The 17,823-nt window shown below is 40.5% G+C and overlaps 1 protein-coding gene and 1 long non-coding RNA gene across 8 annotated transcripts in view; one reads left to right on the top strand and one right to left on the bottom strand.

The window, feature by feature from the left end:
- Positions 1-873: 873 nt before the first annotated feature.
- LOC137224911 (uncharacterized) lies at positions 874-17,013 on the bottom strand. The gene is made up of 3 exons (XR_010943569.1): positions 16,943-17,013; positions 9,453-9,582; positions 874-994 (listed from the first exon to the last, which is right to left on the bottom strand). It is a non-coding gene; the product is annotated as an uncharacterized lncRNA (long non-coding RNA).
- TNIK (TRAF2 and NCK interacting kinase) overlaps positions 16,786-17,823 on the top strand; it is a 423,010-nt gene continuing 421,972 nt past the window's right edge. For 3 of the 7 annotated variants that reach the window (XM_067738026.1, XM_067738024.1, XM_067738023.1), the window contains exon 1: positions 16,786-17,228. In XM_067738026.1, coding sequence (XP_067594127.1) covers positions 17,172-17,228 — 57 coding nt within the window. In that variant the 5' untranslated portion in view covers positions 16,786-17,171. The remainder of the gene's footprint in view (positions 17,229-17,823) is intronic. The other 4 variants (XM_067738028.1, XM_067738027.1, XM_067738025.1 and 1 more) reach the window with 2 other exon arrangements.

Below are 17,823 nucleotides of genomic sequence, written 5' to 3'. Positions count from 1 at the left end.
TGCCTAGACGTTTACACAGCAGCTTCACATGGTCTTCTTACTTATCCCTCATAGTAAAATAGATATTAACATTATGCCTCTTTTACGGATTTTGGGATTGAACAGTAGAGTGAAATGAAGTGGTTTCCAAATATTTTGGCAGCCTAGCAAATTCTAATTAAGAAATCATATATATATAACTAATGGGCCGAAGGTATCCCTCACCCCACACTGCTAGGGCCAACCATACCCAGGAGGTTCTCTCATGCACAGTTTGAAGACCACCAACGTAATTTGGGAAAAAAATGTGAGTTTTAAATTCAGACAAGCCTCATGTTGAAACCTGACTAAATAGATACAAGCTGAATATTTCTTTGGATGCATTATTTAACTAATTCTCGGCTTCCAATTTGTAAAATGGAAATGATAATATTGTAGAGTTCCTTGCACTATAAGTTCCTAGGCTTAAACTTGACCTATCTTTGTCTCCCTAAAGTGATTCGCTCGAAGTATTGAAAGAGCAACTTGGAGAATCTAGGTCTTCTGCTACCAAATCTATGGCATTTTCTACTCTATCATGTGATTACAGATTGTATTGTCAGTCGAGTTTGGAGGCCTTGACAGTAGCACAGTGTCCTCTGGCAAGGAAACATAGTAATGTGCACGTCCTGTTGTAGTGAGAGCAGCAGAGTGACAAATCAGTAGGCAACATTTAAAGCATGTGTTCTTAACCAGGTCTGAGACCCCTTGGATGAGCTCAAGAGCCGTGTGAACTCCCCTGAAAATTTTTAGATGTGTGCAGATGTGCATTTTTCTAGGGAGATGGTCCATAGCTTCAAATTATCAAAAGCATCCAAAATGTAAGAAAAGTTCAGAACCTGTGGACTCCGGCGTCATACCTTGATCATGGACTCTGCTGTTTCTTTTACAAAGAAAGCCAGAGGTTGTTATCAGCTCTTCCAGTCTGTCAAACAGGGGCCCGTGATTCCCAAACATTAGTGAGATTAAGAATCATCTGAAAATAATACAAGTATGACTGGGTATTAGATGATATTAGAGACTGTTATTTTTGTTAGGTGCTATTCAAGAAAACTTTTCAAATAATTTAAGTAATTTTCAATTAATGAATTAATTTTCAAATAATTTATTACCATAAAATGTTGCCACCATTCAAGGAAAAAGGTCCTACCAAGTTCATTCAATGATTCACTCTTATTTTATAGAAAAAGAGATTGATAATATATTCAATACAGAACAAATTAAAAAGAAAAACTATCTAAAGTTCATTGGACCTTTAACTGGCAGCCAGCTGGATGGGTCAGTAACTATTTCCAGAACAAGTTTTAATTTCATTAAAGTCCATCAGAAAAGTGCTTAAGAATTTTATCATGAATGTAAGTATTTTTGCAGAAGGTGGCTATGAATTACATTATGCAAATATGTCTGTCTCTGACCTGGTTTGAGACCAGTTTTCTTTCTGATGTGGCATTGTTGTTCTTCCCCTGCCTTTTTTTTAAACTAAGATTTTTGTAAGTATTTATTGAAAGGAACAGATGTTTATTCCCAAAAGTTACTGTACATTTAAAATGAGAATGAGAAAAATCACAAGAGATTGGAATTACATATTTTACTTTTTATTTTTAATTTCTATTTTATTATTTTCCAGCTTTATTGAGATATAATAGATATATAACATTGTGTAAGTTTAAAGTATACAATGTGATGATTTGATGCATAAGTTTATATTGTGAAATGACTACCACAAAAGGTTAGTTAAAACCTCCGTCATCTCTTAAAATTACCTTTGCGTGTGTGTGTGGTGAGAACCTTTAAGATTTACTCTATTAACAACTTTCAAGTATATAACACAGTATTGTTATAGTCACCATTTTGTACATTAGATCCCCAGAACTTATTCATTTTATAACTGGAAGTTTATACCCTTTGACCAGCATCTCCCCATTTCCTCACCCCATAGACCCTGGCAACCATCATTCTACTCTCTGTTTCTGTGAGTTTGCCTTTTTTAGATTCCACACATACATGAGATCATATAGCGTTTGTCTTTCTCTATCTGACATATTTCACTTAGCATAATGCCCTCAAGGCCCATCCATGTTGTCACAAATGACAGGATTCCCTTCTTTCTTATGGCTGAATGATACTCCACTTTTCTTTATCCATTCATCTGAAGATGGACACTTAGGTTGTTTCTGTATCTTGGTTATTGTGCAATGAACACAGAAGTGCAGAAATTTCATTTCCTTTAATCACATTGTTATTTTTTGTTTTGTTTTGTTTTTTGCTATTGAGTTGTGTGAGTTTCTTATATATTGGGTTGGCCAAAAAGTTCGTTCATTCCATAACATCTCATGGAAAAACCCAAATGAACTTTTTGGCCAACCCAATATTTTGGATATTAACCCCTTATCAGATAGATATTTTGCAAATATTTTCTCCCACTCCATAAGTTGCTTTTCATTTTGTTGATCATTTCCTTTGCTGTGCAGAAGCTTTTTAGTGTGATGTAGTCCTACTTATTTATTTTCGCTCTTTTTGCTTGTGCTTATGATGTTATATCCAAAAATCATTGCCAAGATCAATGCCAAGCTTTTCTATATTTTTTTTCTAGGAGTTTTATGATTTCAGGCCTATGTTTAAGTCTTTAATTCATTTTGAGTTAATTTTTGTGAGTAGTATAGGATAGGATCCAATTTCATTCTTTTGCATGTGATATCCAGTTTTTCCAGCATCACTTATTGAAAAGACTATCATTTTCCCATTCTCGATTCTGTTTCATAGGTCTGTGTGCCTGTTCTTATGACAGTACCTACTGTTTTAATTAATAAAGCTTAGTAACATAGTTTGAAATCAGGAAGTGTGATGCCTCCAGCTTTCTCAAGACTGCTTTGGCTATTCAGGGTCTTTTGTTGTTCCATTTAAATGTTAGGATTTTATTTTCAATTTCTATAAAAAATGTCATTGGAATTTTGATGGGGGTTGCAATGAACCTATAGATGACTTTGAGTAGTATGGACATTTTACCAATATTAATTCTTCTGATGCATGAACACAGGATATCTGTCCATTTAGTTGTGTCTTCTTCAATTTCTTTCATTAAAGTCAATAGTGTTCAGTGTTCTGATCTTTCATCTCCTTGGTTAAACTTATTTCTAAGTATTTTATTGTTTTTGATGCTATTATAAATGGGATTATTTTATTTCTTTTTCATATATTTTCAGGTATCAGTGCTAGAAACACAATTGATTTCTGTATGTTCATTTTTTATCCTACAATTTTTGTATCCTGCAATTTTATTGAATTTGTTGATTAGTTCTAACATGTCCTTTGGTGGAGTCCTTAGGATTTTCTCTATATAAGATTATATCATTTTCAAACACAGACAATTTTGCTTCTTCCTTTTTAGATCTGGATGCCTTCTATTTCTTTTTCTTGCCTAATTGCTCTGTACTATGTTGAATAGGAGTGGTAAGAGTGGGCACACTTGTCCTGATCCTGATCTTAGAGGAAAAGTTTTCAAATATTCACTGTTGAATATGATGTTAACTGTGGACTTGCCATATTTGGCATTTATTATGTTGGGGTATGTTCCTTCAATACCTAATTTGTTGAGAGTTTTTATCATAAAAAATGTTGGGGCTTCCCTGGTGGCGCAGTGGTTGAGAGTTTGTCTGCCGATGCAGGGGACACGGGTTCGTGCCCCAGTCTGGGAGGATCCCACATGCCACGGAGCGGCTGGGCCCGTGAGCCATGGCCGCTGAGCCTGCGTGTCCAGAGCCTGTGCTCCACAACGGGAGAGGCCACAACAGTGAGAGGCCTGCGTACCGCAAAAAAAAAAAAAAAAAAAAAGAATGTTGTATTTTGTCAAGTGCTTTTTCTTCATCTATTGAGATGATCATGTGATTTTTATCCTTCATTTTGTTAATGTTGTGTATCACATTTATTGATTTGGGTATGTTGAACCATCTTTGCATTCCAGGGGTAAATCTCACTTGATCATGGTATGATGGTATGATTGTTTCAATGTGCTGTTGAGTTTGGTTTGCTAATACCAGCAAACTGAACTTTTGCATTTATATATGTCAAGAATATTGGTCTGTAGTTTTCTTTTCTTGTGGTGCCCTTATCTGGCTTTGGAATCAGAGTAATGATGTAAAATGAGTTTGAGTGTTCTCCCCTCAGTTTTTTGGAAGGGTTTGAAAAGGACTGCTATTAATTGTTCCTTAGAGGTTTGGTAGAATTCACCAGTGAAACAATTGGGCCCTGGACTTTTCTTTGTTGGGAGGTTTTTGATTAGGGGCTCAATCTTCTTATTCATATTGATCTCTTCAGATTTTCTTCTTCATGAATTAATCTTGTATGTTTCTAGGAATTTATCAATTTCTTCTAGGTTATTCAATTTGTTATACTCCTCCCCCTTTTTATAATAAACTTAAAATTTTACAATAGTTTTAGATTTACCAAAAAGTTGTAAAGATAGTACATAGTTCCTATATACCCCATACCAAGTTTCTCCTATTGTGAACATCTTATATTATTCTGATACCTTTATCACAACTAAAGAACGAATATCCACACATTACTATTAACTAAACAACACATTTTATTAAAATTTTACTAGTGCCTTTGTCATTATATCTTGTCAGGTGTGCATTCTATCAATAAGACTTATCACTGATCATGTTAACCTTGATTACTTGGCCAAGGCAGTGTTTTCTGTTTGCTAAATTTCTCTGCTGTAAAGTTACTATTGCCCCCTTTCATATTTTATGCTTTGGAAGCACATCACTAAGCTCAACCCACACTCAAATCCCCCCCCTTTTTTTGAGATACATATTGAAATATTTAGAGGTGAAATGAAATGATGTCAAAGATTTGTTTTAAAATATTTTAGCAAAGAAGAAAAAAGCATGGGGGAGGGACAGAGAGATAAGTAACTATGGTGATATATTGTAGAAGCTGGTGATGTATATACTAGAAGTTGCAAAGAATTCTATGCAACTTTTCTGGGCTGTTTTCACTGAGAGATCACCAACAGCATCTATAAATGTCTAGAACCTCTGTCCAGCCAGCTTTAGGATGCTATTTCTTTTCTTCATAAACTGCAGTCTGTCCTGAATTCCTTCCACCCCTGTCAGCTTTTCTGACATCTGTACATTTAACCTAAGTTTCATTATGTTCATTTTGAAGTTGGATTTTGTCTCATGTTGATATGGACTGAATGTTTGGGTTTACTGCCCCAAAGATTCCTATGCTGAAATCCTAATCTTCAAGGTGATGGGATCTTTGGGAGGTGTTTAAGTCATAAAGGCAGAGCTCTCATGATTGAGATTAGTGCCTTTTATAGACGAGACCCCAGAAAGCTAGCTTGCCCTTTCTGCCATTTGAGGACACAAATGAGAAGATGGCTTTCTATGAGGAAGCAGACCCTGACTCTGCCAGCACTTGGATCTTGGACTTTCCAGACTCTAAAACTGTCAGAAAGAAATTTCCATTTTTATAAGCCAACTAATCTAAGGTATTTTGTTATAGCAGCCCAAACAGACTAAGATACTTACAGAGGTATAATCAATACTCATTATTCCTTTGGTCTAAGCAAAGACCTTACCCATCAAAGATGTTCAATAAATATTTGGGAATGGGAAAAAAAATCATCTGGGAGTGTGCTTGTTTAAAAGTGAAGATTCCTGAGCCTTGCTCCCTCAATATTCTGGGAATCTACATGTTAATTAAGCCCTACTTCTCTTTTTGATACAAGTGCCCATGGACCACGGTTTTAGAAACAATGCCTAAATTATAAAAGCAGGGACCATTTTGATGATCCCTGTATTCAATACACTTTTTTTTTTTTTTTTTTTGCGGTATGCGGGCCTCTCCCTGTTGTGGCCTCTCCTGTTGCAGAGCACAGGCTCCGGACGTGCAGGCTCAGCGGCCATGGCTCACGGGCCCAGCCGTTCCACGGCATGTGGGATCTTCCCGGACCGGGGCACGAACCTGTGTCCCCTGCATCGGCAGGCGGACTCTCAACCACTGCGCCACCAGGGGAGCCCCAATACACGTTTTTGATGAATAGATATATTAAGTGAATGAATCTATACTCTTTGTGAGTAGATGCAAAAGGTGGATCCACAACTGATTTTTATTATCAGCTTTTGACACAGTCATAGCCATTGTACTCTTGGTTTGTTCTCAGAGTCAGCTAGTCACGTAAAATCTAACAAATATAAAAATGTTGACAACTAAAGGGCTCAAAAAACTTGTCCAAATTTTTCTGTATTCAAAGGGCCAGTTCTGTCCACCTTTATCAGCTACTACTTTACACTGATTTATTGATTAATCTTATAAGCACCACTTTATTGCAGGCATTATGCTAGGTACTAGAGAAATAGAGCTGAACAAGAAAAGTTGCTTGTGTTCAACAGCTGAATGGTGGAAAAGAAAACCAACAAAACACAATATAGTATCTTAAGCGTTATAAGAGAGATAACACATATTCCAGTATAGATCACACAAGTCATCCATGTAATTGCACAAATCTCTATTAAATTAGAGATTTCTATTTTGATAGAAGAAATTAAAATTTTAAATTAGAGAATCTCTATTAGATTAAATCTCTATTAAATCTCTAGAGAGGTTTGGCCTCTGCCTTCTTTGACCAAGCGACCAAAACAATTCCTCATTCCTTGTTTTGTCTGCCAGTTTCTCTGCCTTAAAGAACCCACTTGAGCAAACTTCTGGGCTCCATTTTTGGCACTTCTGCCCCCACTAGAGGCAATACCAGGCGTGGCACACCCACTCCTTTAGCTTGGAGATCTCAGGCAGCCCACACATTAAGGGAAATATGATTAGTTGTGTACTTTACAGTTTCTTTTAGATAAAAAGCACAGCACAAGTGGATGGTATCTGGGGTGCAATAAGGTATAGTAGAAGGAACAGTGGATCGGAATCTCAGGGAAAACAATAACAGTAAATACAGCCTTTTTTTTTTTTTTTTTAAACACAAAGGCTTTAGTTCCCAAAGCTTTTTCCTGTGTTAACTCTGTGACACTGAGCAAGTCACATACTGTCTCTGGACCTTGGTTTCCTTATCTATAAAATGAGAGGGTTGGACTCGTTATCTCAAAGGTTCCTTCCAGCTTTAAAAGTCTGATAGGAACGTTTATGGACGTTTACCTTATGACTTCATGTAAAGATCCAGCTGGGCTACTTCTCCCCTCTCCCAGCTCCGGGCAAACCTGTGGGCCTACGCCATTCAAATATATGGACATGAACTAAAAAACTGAAAATTATTTTGTGTATGGTGGGGTAAGGGAGGCTTAGAATCTAAAATTAAACAGGATACAGTTCTGTAGAAAAGTTCTGTAGAAAAAGTGGGAACTAATTGAGATAGCCAGCAGGAAGCAACATACCACAGGCTTTTGACATGGTCCAGACAGGCCCTGGTGGTCAGAATAGATGTCCTTTTATCATTTCTATTAAAGTATGTTTGGTCATTGACCAGACATGTATGGAATGCTAACTGTTGCAAGACACTAGGTTAGGTCCTAAAAATATTAAGGAAAAATCAAGCTGGAAACTCCATTATTCGGCTAGAATATAATTCAGCTTAAAACTGCTTTAAGATTTAAGAAGATCAAGCACTTCCAAAAAAATTATAAACAAACTTTTACAGTAAATATTGAAAGCTTACAGCTGCATTAAAATTTCTATACATGTTTGTTGCCAGAAATTTCTCAAAAAATGAAAACAGAAAATGCTGTTTTGAAAGGGCTTGCCAAATTTTTAGTAAAAATAGTTTTCTGTATTTGGGGAAAGTATAATACTGGTATTTTAGATCAAGTGTTGTGTTTGTCTTTTAGATTAAAAGGTGCTAGATAATTAGGAAAATTGCTCTGAACCCATTTAATACAAAAAAGATACAGTCACTTGGCATTATTCTGAGGTAACTAGGTTAAAAAAAAATCTATCTATCTGGAACAAGAAATGAGAACTATAAAACAACTGTATTATTTTTCTTTTTTATTTTGGGATTTGATCTCAGGCAGTTCAACTCCAGGGACCAGGCTTTTCACCTCAGATCATACTATATGGAACAGAGTATATGGAATTTCAGCCTCCTAAACACTTTGAGGTCCATCATGGAAAGGGAAGGAAGAAAGGGTAAGAGAGAAAACCAACTAGAAAAGAAGAAAGAATGCCACCAAAGGGAAGATATGGGGTTTCTGTGAGGCTAAAAACAGTGGTAATATTAGCAAAGGCTACCAGGAAGCTCAAAGGATAGGGTGTGTAGTTGGACAATAGGAAGTTGGAGTTTTATTCTCTACGGCAGAGCTGTTTAAGATGATGATAAATTTCTGATTGGATTCCTAGGAGTAAGTTTACTGCCCGGAGAGATAAGCGTGATTCTAGTGAAGAAGGTCCAAGAATTGTGAATCTATTTAGATAAGTCTGTGACATGAATATTGATATCTCTTAGTAATGTGCTCTGAGAATGTGGTATCCATAACTGCTGCCTTTTGGAAATTATGAAACCTTGCGCCTTGTAGCCTGGTCAAATTTTATCAATTTCCTATGGCAGATTTGTGTATTCTTGGGTTATTGGTGTTGTTTTGCTTTGCTTTTACACACTCTGATTCTAATAAGGCAATTTAAGTATTTATTCTTATTGTGATATGTTTGTGCTTACACCTGATACATTATTCTCTGGTTGAAAGCAACAGCATAAACCAACTCTGGTTAACATGAACAAAAGGCAAAGATATTGAGGTCAGAGAATTGATTGTATGGCTGGAAGGATGTGCTAGGCTTTAGTTTCCAAAATTACTGCAACAATTTCTTCTGTCCTACATGCTTTTCTACAATGTGACTTAGACACTCCTCCCATCGAAAGGTGGGATGTTTGTGTCTTCCTCTTGAATCTGCGTAGATTTGTGACAATGGTGGAAATGAAGTCACGTGACTGCTGACGCTAGGCAGTCATGGCGCTAGGTGATAGAGCTTCTGTCTGGTTCTCATGGGACGCTTGTTCTTGTAACTCAGCCACCATGCCATAAAGAAGTCTCAACAGCCCACGGAGAGACCAACGTGGAGAGGAACCAAATCTTCCAGCCACCAGCCTCGGTGGCCTCAGTGCATAGCCCAGGACCAAATCTGCTAGGTACATGAGTGAGCCATTTCAGAAATGGGTTCTCCAGCCGTAGCTGATGCTCTGTGGAGCAAATGAAACTTTCCCATCAAACCCTGCCAGATTACAGATGTGTGAGCAAAAGGAAGAACTTGTTTTATTCACTAAGTTTTTAGGTGGTTTGTTACACAGCAATAGATAACTAGCACAGAGGCCACGCTTGGAAATGGATTGGAAAAAGGCAACTTCTGAGAAACAGGAAGGAGGAAAGGACACTAGTAAACACCTTATGGGTAGGGCACCACAATTGGAATGAATGGTCACTAACCATTTTCAGTCTGTTGCCATTCTTCTCAACTTCCAGGTTTCTGTGAAGGGGCCTTCTACTGTTCTGATTTCAGACACCTATCACCCTTTGGATACCAACGGGCAGAAAACCCAAGGAACAACTCCAATATCTGTAACCAAGGGGAAAGAGACAATTATTCAAAAGGAAATATGGATACAGGAAGTTGAATTAGTTTTTTTTTTTTTTTTTTTAAATCACAGCTGTGGCAAATTACCACAAACTTCGTGGCTTTAAACAGCACAAATTTATTATCTTACAGTCTGGAGGTATGAAGTCAAAAGGGGTCTTACTGGGCTAAAATTATGGTGTCTGTAGGGCCACATTCCTTTCTGATGGCTCTAGAGGGGAACCCACTTCTTTGCCTTTCCAGCTTCTAGAGCCTCTGCCCATATTCCTTGGCTTCTGGCCCCCTTCCTTCATTTTCAAAGCCAGCGATGTTGCATTTCTCTGTGTCTTTCTTCCATTTCATCTCTTCCTCTAATTTTGATTCCTCTTCCGCCTCCCTCTTTCACTGTTAAAGACCTCTGTGATTATATTAGGCCCACTTTGCTTAGTTCAGGATAATCTCCCCATCTCAAATTCCTTAATTTAAGCACACGTGCAAAGACCTTCTTGCCATGTAAGGTAACATACAGGTTCTGGGGATTGGAACATGAACATCTTTGGCAGGTGGAGGGCATTAGTCTACCTACTGCAGGATACAAAAGCAGAATGGATGCTGAGTGGGCCCCACCACTCCAGAAGCATGTCCTTTACACTACATATTCTGGTTTATATTTTTTCTTTTCTTATTTAACTTGAATTCATCGAGTTATCCTTGTTCCTTTTTTTTCTATTCAAGTAGTTTATAACTTACACGTCTAATTTATATTTGCCTATATGGTGACACATATTTATCTTGCATAACTGACTTACATTTTTTCTGTGTTTAGAGAAAGTATATATATACATCTCCAAATAAGACAAAAATCTTAACATGCTTTTCTCTCTCTCCTTTCCCTTTATCATGGTGATAAGATTATTTTAGTTTTAGATTATCATTTTTTCTTTCTACTTTATGAATCAGCAATAAAACTTATTAAAAGTTTTAATTTTTATTTTCCGTAACAGGAAGTGTTTGGTTGCACATAACAAAATATGCAACTAAAGAGAGCTTAAATAAAGAGAGAAAAACTTATGTCACATAAAAAGAAGTTCAGAGGTTGTTCCTGGATTTAGTGGCTCAATAATGTGATTAAGGATCCAAGTGCTTTTCATATTCTGCTTTTTTTCTCAAGCCCATCCTAACCTGGTGATGGTTAGGAAGATGGCTGCTACAGGTCCAGCTATTAGTTATCTACTGTATTAGTTATCTACTGCTGCATGACAAATCAAGTGGCTTATAACAACAATAACATTTATTATTTATCACGGTTTCTGTGAGGCAGGGATTTGGGAGCAGCTTGGTTGGATGGATCTAACTCAGGATCTCTCATGAGGTTGCAGTTAGGGCCAGCAGGGATTGTAGTCATCTGAAAGCTTGACTGTGCTGGAGAATCCACTCCAAGGAAGCTTACATGGCTGGCAAGTTGCATGAATGTCTGCAGGACACGGTAGCTGGCTTCCCCTAGAGCAGTGGTTCTCAACTGGGGGTGATTTTGCTTTCTAAGGGACATTCGGCAATGTCTGGAGATATTTTTGGTTTTCCCAAATGGGAAGTGTTATTGGCATCTGGTAAGTAGGGACCAGGGATGCTTCTAAACATCCAACACTGCACATGACAGCCCCCTACAACATGAGTTATCAGGCCCAAAATGTCAGTAGTGCTGAGGCTGAGAAACCCTGCCTTAGAGCAAGTGACCCAAGAAAACAAGGTAAAAGCTGAAATGCCTTTTATTACCCAGTTTTTATTACCCAGTTTTGGAAGTCCTCTGTATTCTATGTTGGACAGAACGACACAAGAGCATACACCAGGAGGTGGGGCTCAGTGGGAGCCACCTTGGAGGATGGCTGCCACAGGCAGGAGGCTTTTCTTGGTCTTCCTCTCTTCTCTTGCTTCCTTCTTTTCTTCTTCTTCTTTTTTTTTTTCAGTTTTTTAAGAGGAAAACCATTCTTATACCCCCTTTATTAACTTAGTGTTGCATGATATATCCATGTCTAAACCAAGCATTAGGAGGGAGAATAGATAACTATGATGAGTGTAGACTAGGTAACATTCATTCTTTCTCTGGGGCTGGGGAGAGCCCATATTCTTGAAACACATGGAGGATAAATTCTCAAGATCAGAATTTTGCCGGTAAGGAAGAATGAGAATGACTTTGAGCGGGTGACAAACAGAGTTTGCTACTTTTGCTTCCCATTGTCTTTTGTATTGCATTGTTTTCTTTTGTGATTCAGTTTTCCCTTTGGTGGAATACACTTTTCAATAATAATTTAAGAGATGATCAACCATTTGAATCCTTATGTATCTGAAAATATGTCATTATTTTGTATTCTCTCTGAAATGATAGTTTAGTTGGGTAGAGAATTTTGAGTTAAAAGCAATTCCCTTAGAATACTTTGTTCCATTTTCTACTAGCATCCATTGTTGCTGATGAGAAGTAGGTGATCTGGTGAGAATTTCCTTTGTATCCTTGATGCTCTGAAATTCCTTCATGATGTGTTCAGGTGTGATGCTTTTTACTTATACACTAAACAAGAGCTTTTCACCTGAAGATATTGGAACATTTTGTCTCATGTCTTTGAGTATTTCCTTCCATCCATTCTCTAGCTCTCTTGTTAGAGAAATGTTGAAACTTCTGGAGTTATTCTCCATATTACTTAAATGTTTGCTCATTGCTTTATCCTTTCTCCTGCAATCTAGGAGAAAACTGAGCCCAATCTTCTAGCTTGCTAATTTACCCTTCAGTTCAGCCTAAGTCAGTATAGCATGGTGAGCAAGAGCCTGAGTTCAAATTCTGGTTCAACCATTTATTACTGTGTTGCCTTCAGTAAGTTAATTAACCTTTCTATTTTTTGGTTTACTCATCCGTAAAATGAATATTCTAATAATATTGCCTATTTTGTAAGATTATAAAGATTAAATATGTTAATACATGAATGCTTATAAGAGTATCTGCAACACAGTATTAGTTATTACTGTCCAACTCATTAAAGAATTTCAATAAATAAATTCTTAATTAGTCCTCTAGTTTGTTTTCATAATAATCTGGTTGTTTTATGAATGTAAGATTCTGTATTATACATCTGAGGGTAAAAAATATATATATAATAAAATCTATTTTTGCTCCATTAAAAATAACTAGGAGCTTTCAATTTGTTTATTGACTGAAATCAGTTTCTGTCTTGGACTTCCCTGGTGGCACAGTGGTTAAGAATCTGCCTGCCAATGCAGGGGACACGGGTTCGATCCCTGGTCCAGGAAGATCCCACGTCACGGACCAACTAAGCCTGTGCGCCACAACTACTGAGCCCAGTGCCATAACTACTGAAGCCCATGAGCCTACAGCCCATGCTCCACAACAAGGGAAGCCACCACAATGAGAAGCTCACGCACCCCAACGAAGAGCAGCCCTCGCTCGCCACAACTAGAGAAAGCCTGTGTGCAGCAATGAAGATCCAACACAGCCAAAAATAAATAAATTAAAAAAAAAAAAAAGGGCTTCCCTGGTGGCGCAGTGTTTGAGAGTCCGTCTGCCGATGCAGGGGACACGGGTTCGTGCCCCTGTCTGGGAAGATCCCACATGCCGTGGAGCGGCTGGGCCCGTGAGGTTTGGCCGCTGAGCCTGCGCATCTGGAGCCTGTGCTCCGCAGAGGGAGAGGCCACAACAGTGAGAGGCCCAAGTACTGCAAAAAAAAAAAAAAAAAAAGAAAGAAAGAAATAAGTGCCTGTGTTTCATGGTAATAGATTTCCACGAATGATTGGTGATTGGTATACTCAGTGTTTGGAAATCTCACTTGCCTATCTGTGGTACCACTTCTAAGTCTGAGTGCTTGCTTTGCTGATTGCAGTAGGAAGAGGGGCAGGACAGGGCATGGTGGAGGTCGGGCGATGTAAGTATGTATAGTTTACCTTCAGCATGTGTGTGTGTGTGGTCTCATTTCTCCTGGAAATTGGTGGTAGTCCCTTGGGGTGATACCTTGTTTCCTTGGCCCAAGCACCCATTAGTAACAATCCAGACTGAATGATTCCAAACATTTAGCAATATTTGCTTAAGATCTCTTTTTTAAAATAAATTTATTTTATTTTTGGCTGTGTTGGGTCTTTTTTGCTGCGTGCGGGCTTTCTCTAGTTACGGCGAGCAGGGGCTACTCTTCTTTGTGGTGCATGGGCTTCTCATTGCGGTGACTGCTCTTGTTGCGGAGCACAGGCTCTAGGCCCACGGGCTTCAGTAGTTGTGGCATGCAGATTTAATAGTTGTGGCTCACGGGCTCTAGAGCGCAGGCTCAGTAGTTGTGGTACACGGGCTTAGTTGCTCCGCGGCATGTGGGATCTTCCCGGACCAGGGCTCGAACCCGTGTCCCCTGCACTGGCAGGTGTATTCTTAACCACTGTGCCACCAGGGAGGCCCTAAGATCTTTTAAAAAAAATTAAATTAGATACCATTGTTGGAGCCTCCTTTGTGCTTTCCCATCCTCTTTCTCTTCTTCCCTTCTCACTGCCCCGAAGTTCATGCTTCTGTATCCTTCCTATGTCCATGCTTTTTATAGTTACCTACATATTTAGATAGACATAAACAGCGTATCATATTGTTTTGCAGGCTTTCAAACTGCACATAAATGATAACAATTCTTTCAACCTTTCAGATTACACCAGGAAGAAAATCTCATTTTGGTCAAGTTTTGAATGCCTTTTCTGGCATTTGCTAATCTCTCTTTTAACAAATTAAAAACTCAGGATAGGTAGTTACTTATAATTTAATAATATTGTTTTATTTTCCATTGTATTTATTGTAATGATTTCCTTCTATTTTTTAGCAGGTGTTACTAGCTTTCCATCCACAGTACTGACTTATGTTTCCTTTTAAGTTAAATATGAGAAAAAAGAAAAGTGTTGATTTAAAGAAAAATGTTAAGTAAATAACAACTGTCCAGGAGGTTTACAGATATGGCAAAACATTAGGAGTTTTTACAGAAATGGCTGAAATTTGATATACACTTGACCTAAAAAATAAAGTTCAAGTTCCTTAAATGGGTATGCAAAGCTCTACCTGATCTGACCTCTGCTTTCCTCCTCAGCCCAGTCAGCACAATTACTTCACCTCCAGCACAAACTGCCTGGAGTTTCCTCCTTCCCTTACCAGCTGGAGGGACCTTGGCTATTGTAATCTCTCCTTTTATGGTATTTCCTGCAACCAGCATCCCTGCCTCCACCTGACTCTCTTATCATCCTCTCAGGCTCCTAGGAAGCCCTCCCCCACTTAGTACACAGCGCTGTACCGAATATACGGTTTTCTAATCGGATTCTAAACCCAAGGGTAGAATTTAGTGCCAGTAGCATGACACCCTTACGTCCTAAACAGCTGATTAACGCTAAAAGAAATGACCTATTTGTGATGTTTCAAATAAAATTGGGGGTATAAAATGAAGGTTCCTCTTGAAAAAAATGTCTACCTCATTTTTCATATGTTTGGAGTTTTAAAAATAGTTCTGTTCATAGATATCAATACCTGATCTTAATTATTTTCTTTCAATACTGAGACAATACATTAACTTGTCATCTAGATTAAGGGTAAAAAAGGCACAGAGAAAGGAAAAATAAGGACGATGAGAAATGATAGGTTTTTACGTCATTTCGACATTACTTGGTGGCTTTGTTACTACCTCGAGCTGGATGATTTTATTAGTAAATGTGAGATCAAATCAAATGTTTTGAATATGACACATTTAAACGTTTGACGTTTTAATGGCAAAAGCTCCTAAACTGTTATGGCCACTGAGATGTTGGAACAATTTTCAAGTTTCATGATGCTCGATGCATATAAATAAATAGAATATTATTAACAAAAACAGCAGACCGCATACCGAATGCTGTTTGAAAGTCCCCTAACGTCTGCAGTCCTGAAGAACTAACTACATTGGGTTCTGTTCATTCATTCAAAAGCATTGTTCTGAAGCTGATATTCATATCACACGACTAAAAAACCCTCAGGACACTTGGCCAGAAGAAAATTCTCATCCTAACAGAGGTGCAGATAATGCTTTCGAAGCTACTGCTGTATTGGGAGAAAAGTTCAATTTTAGCGTTTCATCCTATGTATTTCGCGTGGCCAAGGCCGGACAGGAAGGGCTGTGCGAGGAGGCTGGGGGAAGTGACTTGACACTCCAGATTACAGAACGTCAGGTTTACCACTGTAAACGTACAGCCTATAAATGAGAATACGGGTGGAGTGAAATCGCTCTCACGCCGTACATCTTCTGGGTTGCATCTTATCCGCCAGCCAAACTTTCTCTATCAATCTGGGTAGGTCAGCAGCAGAAACACTGCCGGAAAGGACGATGCAGTGTCTTGAGGCGGCGTGTGCTGCCTTATCCAGTATTGCCTTCCGAATTACCTGAAGCATTCAAGCCATTGCACCCAGAGAACAATCCTCGTTTCAGTTCGGTCGTTTCCGTGGGGGAATTGCGGTACGGGTAGGTCCTGGGTGTGGCGAGGCCAAGAGGGAGCTCAGAGCTCCCAGCTTTCCCGCTTTTCGCAAACCTTCCCAGCCCGGAGGCGGCGAGTGACCGGCCCTCGATAACTGCCAGGCGGGGTCCCGGGGGCCGCAGGAGGACCCGACTCAGCGGCAGCTGCAAATTGCCGAAGCGGGGATCTGGGCGCCCGGCGCGAGTGCGCTTCTCCCCCATTCGTTCCGCGGCTGGAGGCGGACCCCCTTCCTTGCACACAAGTCCTTATATGCACCGGTTGCAGCAGCCCGCGCTACTCCAGCCCCACAAATAATTAATGGGGGAGGGAGGGCGTCGCTCTTTTTCTTTTTCCCTCCGGATTTTTTTTCAACGTTGGAGCATTTGAATCCTGCCGAAAACCCCTCAAAATGCGACTGAAGGGCCATTTTGCTGCAGCGCAAGAATTGGACACAGAAAAATAAAGTCCCCTTGTCCCTACGATAAGCACGGCAGGGTTCAGGAACAGCTCTTTAGATCCAGACCGATTAGCCCGCAAAACCTGGGCTGAAAGGTTGCGCGCCCCTCCCCCACCCACGTTGGTGCAGAGGGACCGGGTCAGGAAGCGCGGCCTCTCCCCAGTAGGAGACCACGCCTCCTCCGCCTCTTCCCCCCCCGCCCCCTTTACTCCTCCCAGGAAGCGGTGATAGACAGTTCTGTGTGGTTCTCCACCCCCACCCCCCCAGCTGAGTGGAGGAGTTGATGTGTCTCATTATAACAGCCAATGCAGCCGCCATCCACGCACAAGCAAAGAAGCATGTCCCATTTAAATACACCCACGCAGCCCCAGCGCCCTTAGCTGCTCAGGGCGCACAGCCCACACGCACCGCGACTCCGGGCTTGGAGATCCGCGCAGGCTGGGCTCCCGGAGCCGGCGGACTGACGCGCTGAGGATCGCGATCAGGCGCTGTGGGGCCGGGGTGGGCGGGGGAGGCTGGGCCCCGGGCCTCTGGCGCGACACCCGCATGAGGACGCGAGTGAAATAGACCGAGGTGGAATTTTCAACGGGGAATCTTCGGGGTGGTTTTGGTCCATTTCTCCCGCGAAGAAGTCGACATGGCGAGCGACTCTCCGGCTCGCAGCCTGGATGAAATCGATCTCTCGGCTTTGAGGGTGAGTGGAACATGTTTTCTGATTTCTTTCCAGTGTTTTGGGTCAGGGTGAATGGGCTTGGTGCGTGGAACTGGGGCTCGGGCTGGTAGGCAGAGGCGGGCGAATGCGACGCGAGGGAACCTGGATTCTCGTTTAGATTCGGGGGTTGCTGAGGTGCTCTTGGCTAAGCACCCACAGCAGGGGCTGTGCGGTACGTGTCCTCCTTTGGTGGCAGCCAAAGCTCCCCTGAGAACTCGTGGAGCTTATGCCAGTTTCATCGTAGACCGGTGTAAGAGCATTAAAATGAAAGGCTCGTGTGTGTGTGCGTGCGTGTGTATGTACACAAGCCCCGGGCAGTCGTCTAGTGCCAAGGCTCTAGACCCCACTGTCCCTTTCTGCAAAAAGAATAACAACAGCGCGAATAAAGGCACTGGTCCCTCACGTTTTCCAGCTACCTGCTAGATGACATTGTGAGCCTGGCTGTCCCCGCGACGCCGAACCTGCCGCTCCAAGGGGGCAGTTATTGCTATGCTGGTCTTGTAGCTGGCAACTGCCTCCCCTTCCCCCCCTTTTCTGCCGTCGGCGCCCCGACTCCCTCTCAGCGCTCTCTTAAACG

This window comes from Pseudorca crassidens, chromosome 5, assembly GCF_039906515.1.
Source record: "Pseudorca crassidens isolate mPseCra1 chromosome 5, mPseCra1.hap1, whole genome shotgun sequence".
NCBI lineage: Eukaryota > Metazoa > Chordata > Mammalia > Artiodactyla > Delphinidae > Pseudorca > Pseudorca crassidens.
Note: the sequence above shows the minus strand (reverse complement) of the source record. Positions and strands in the feature narration are given on the sequence as shown.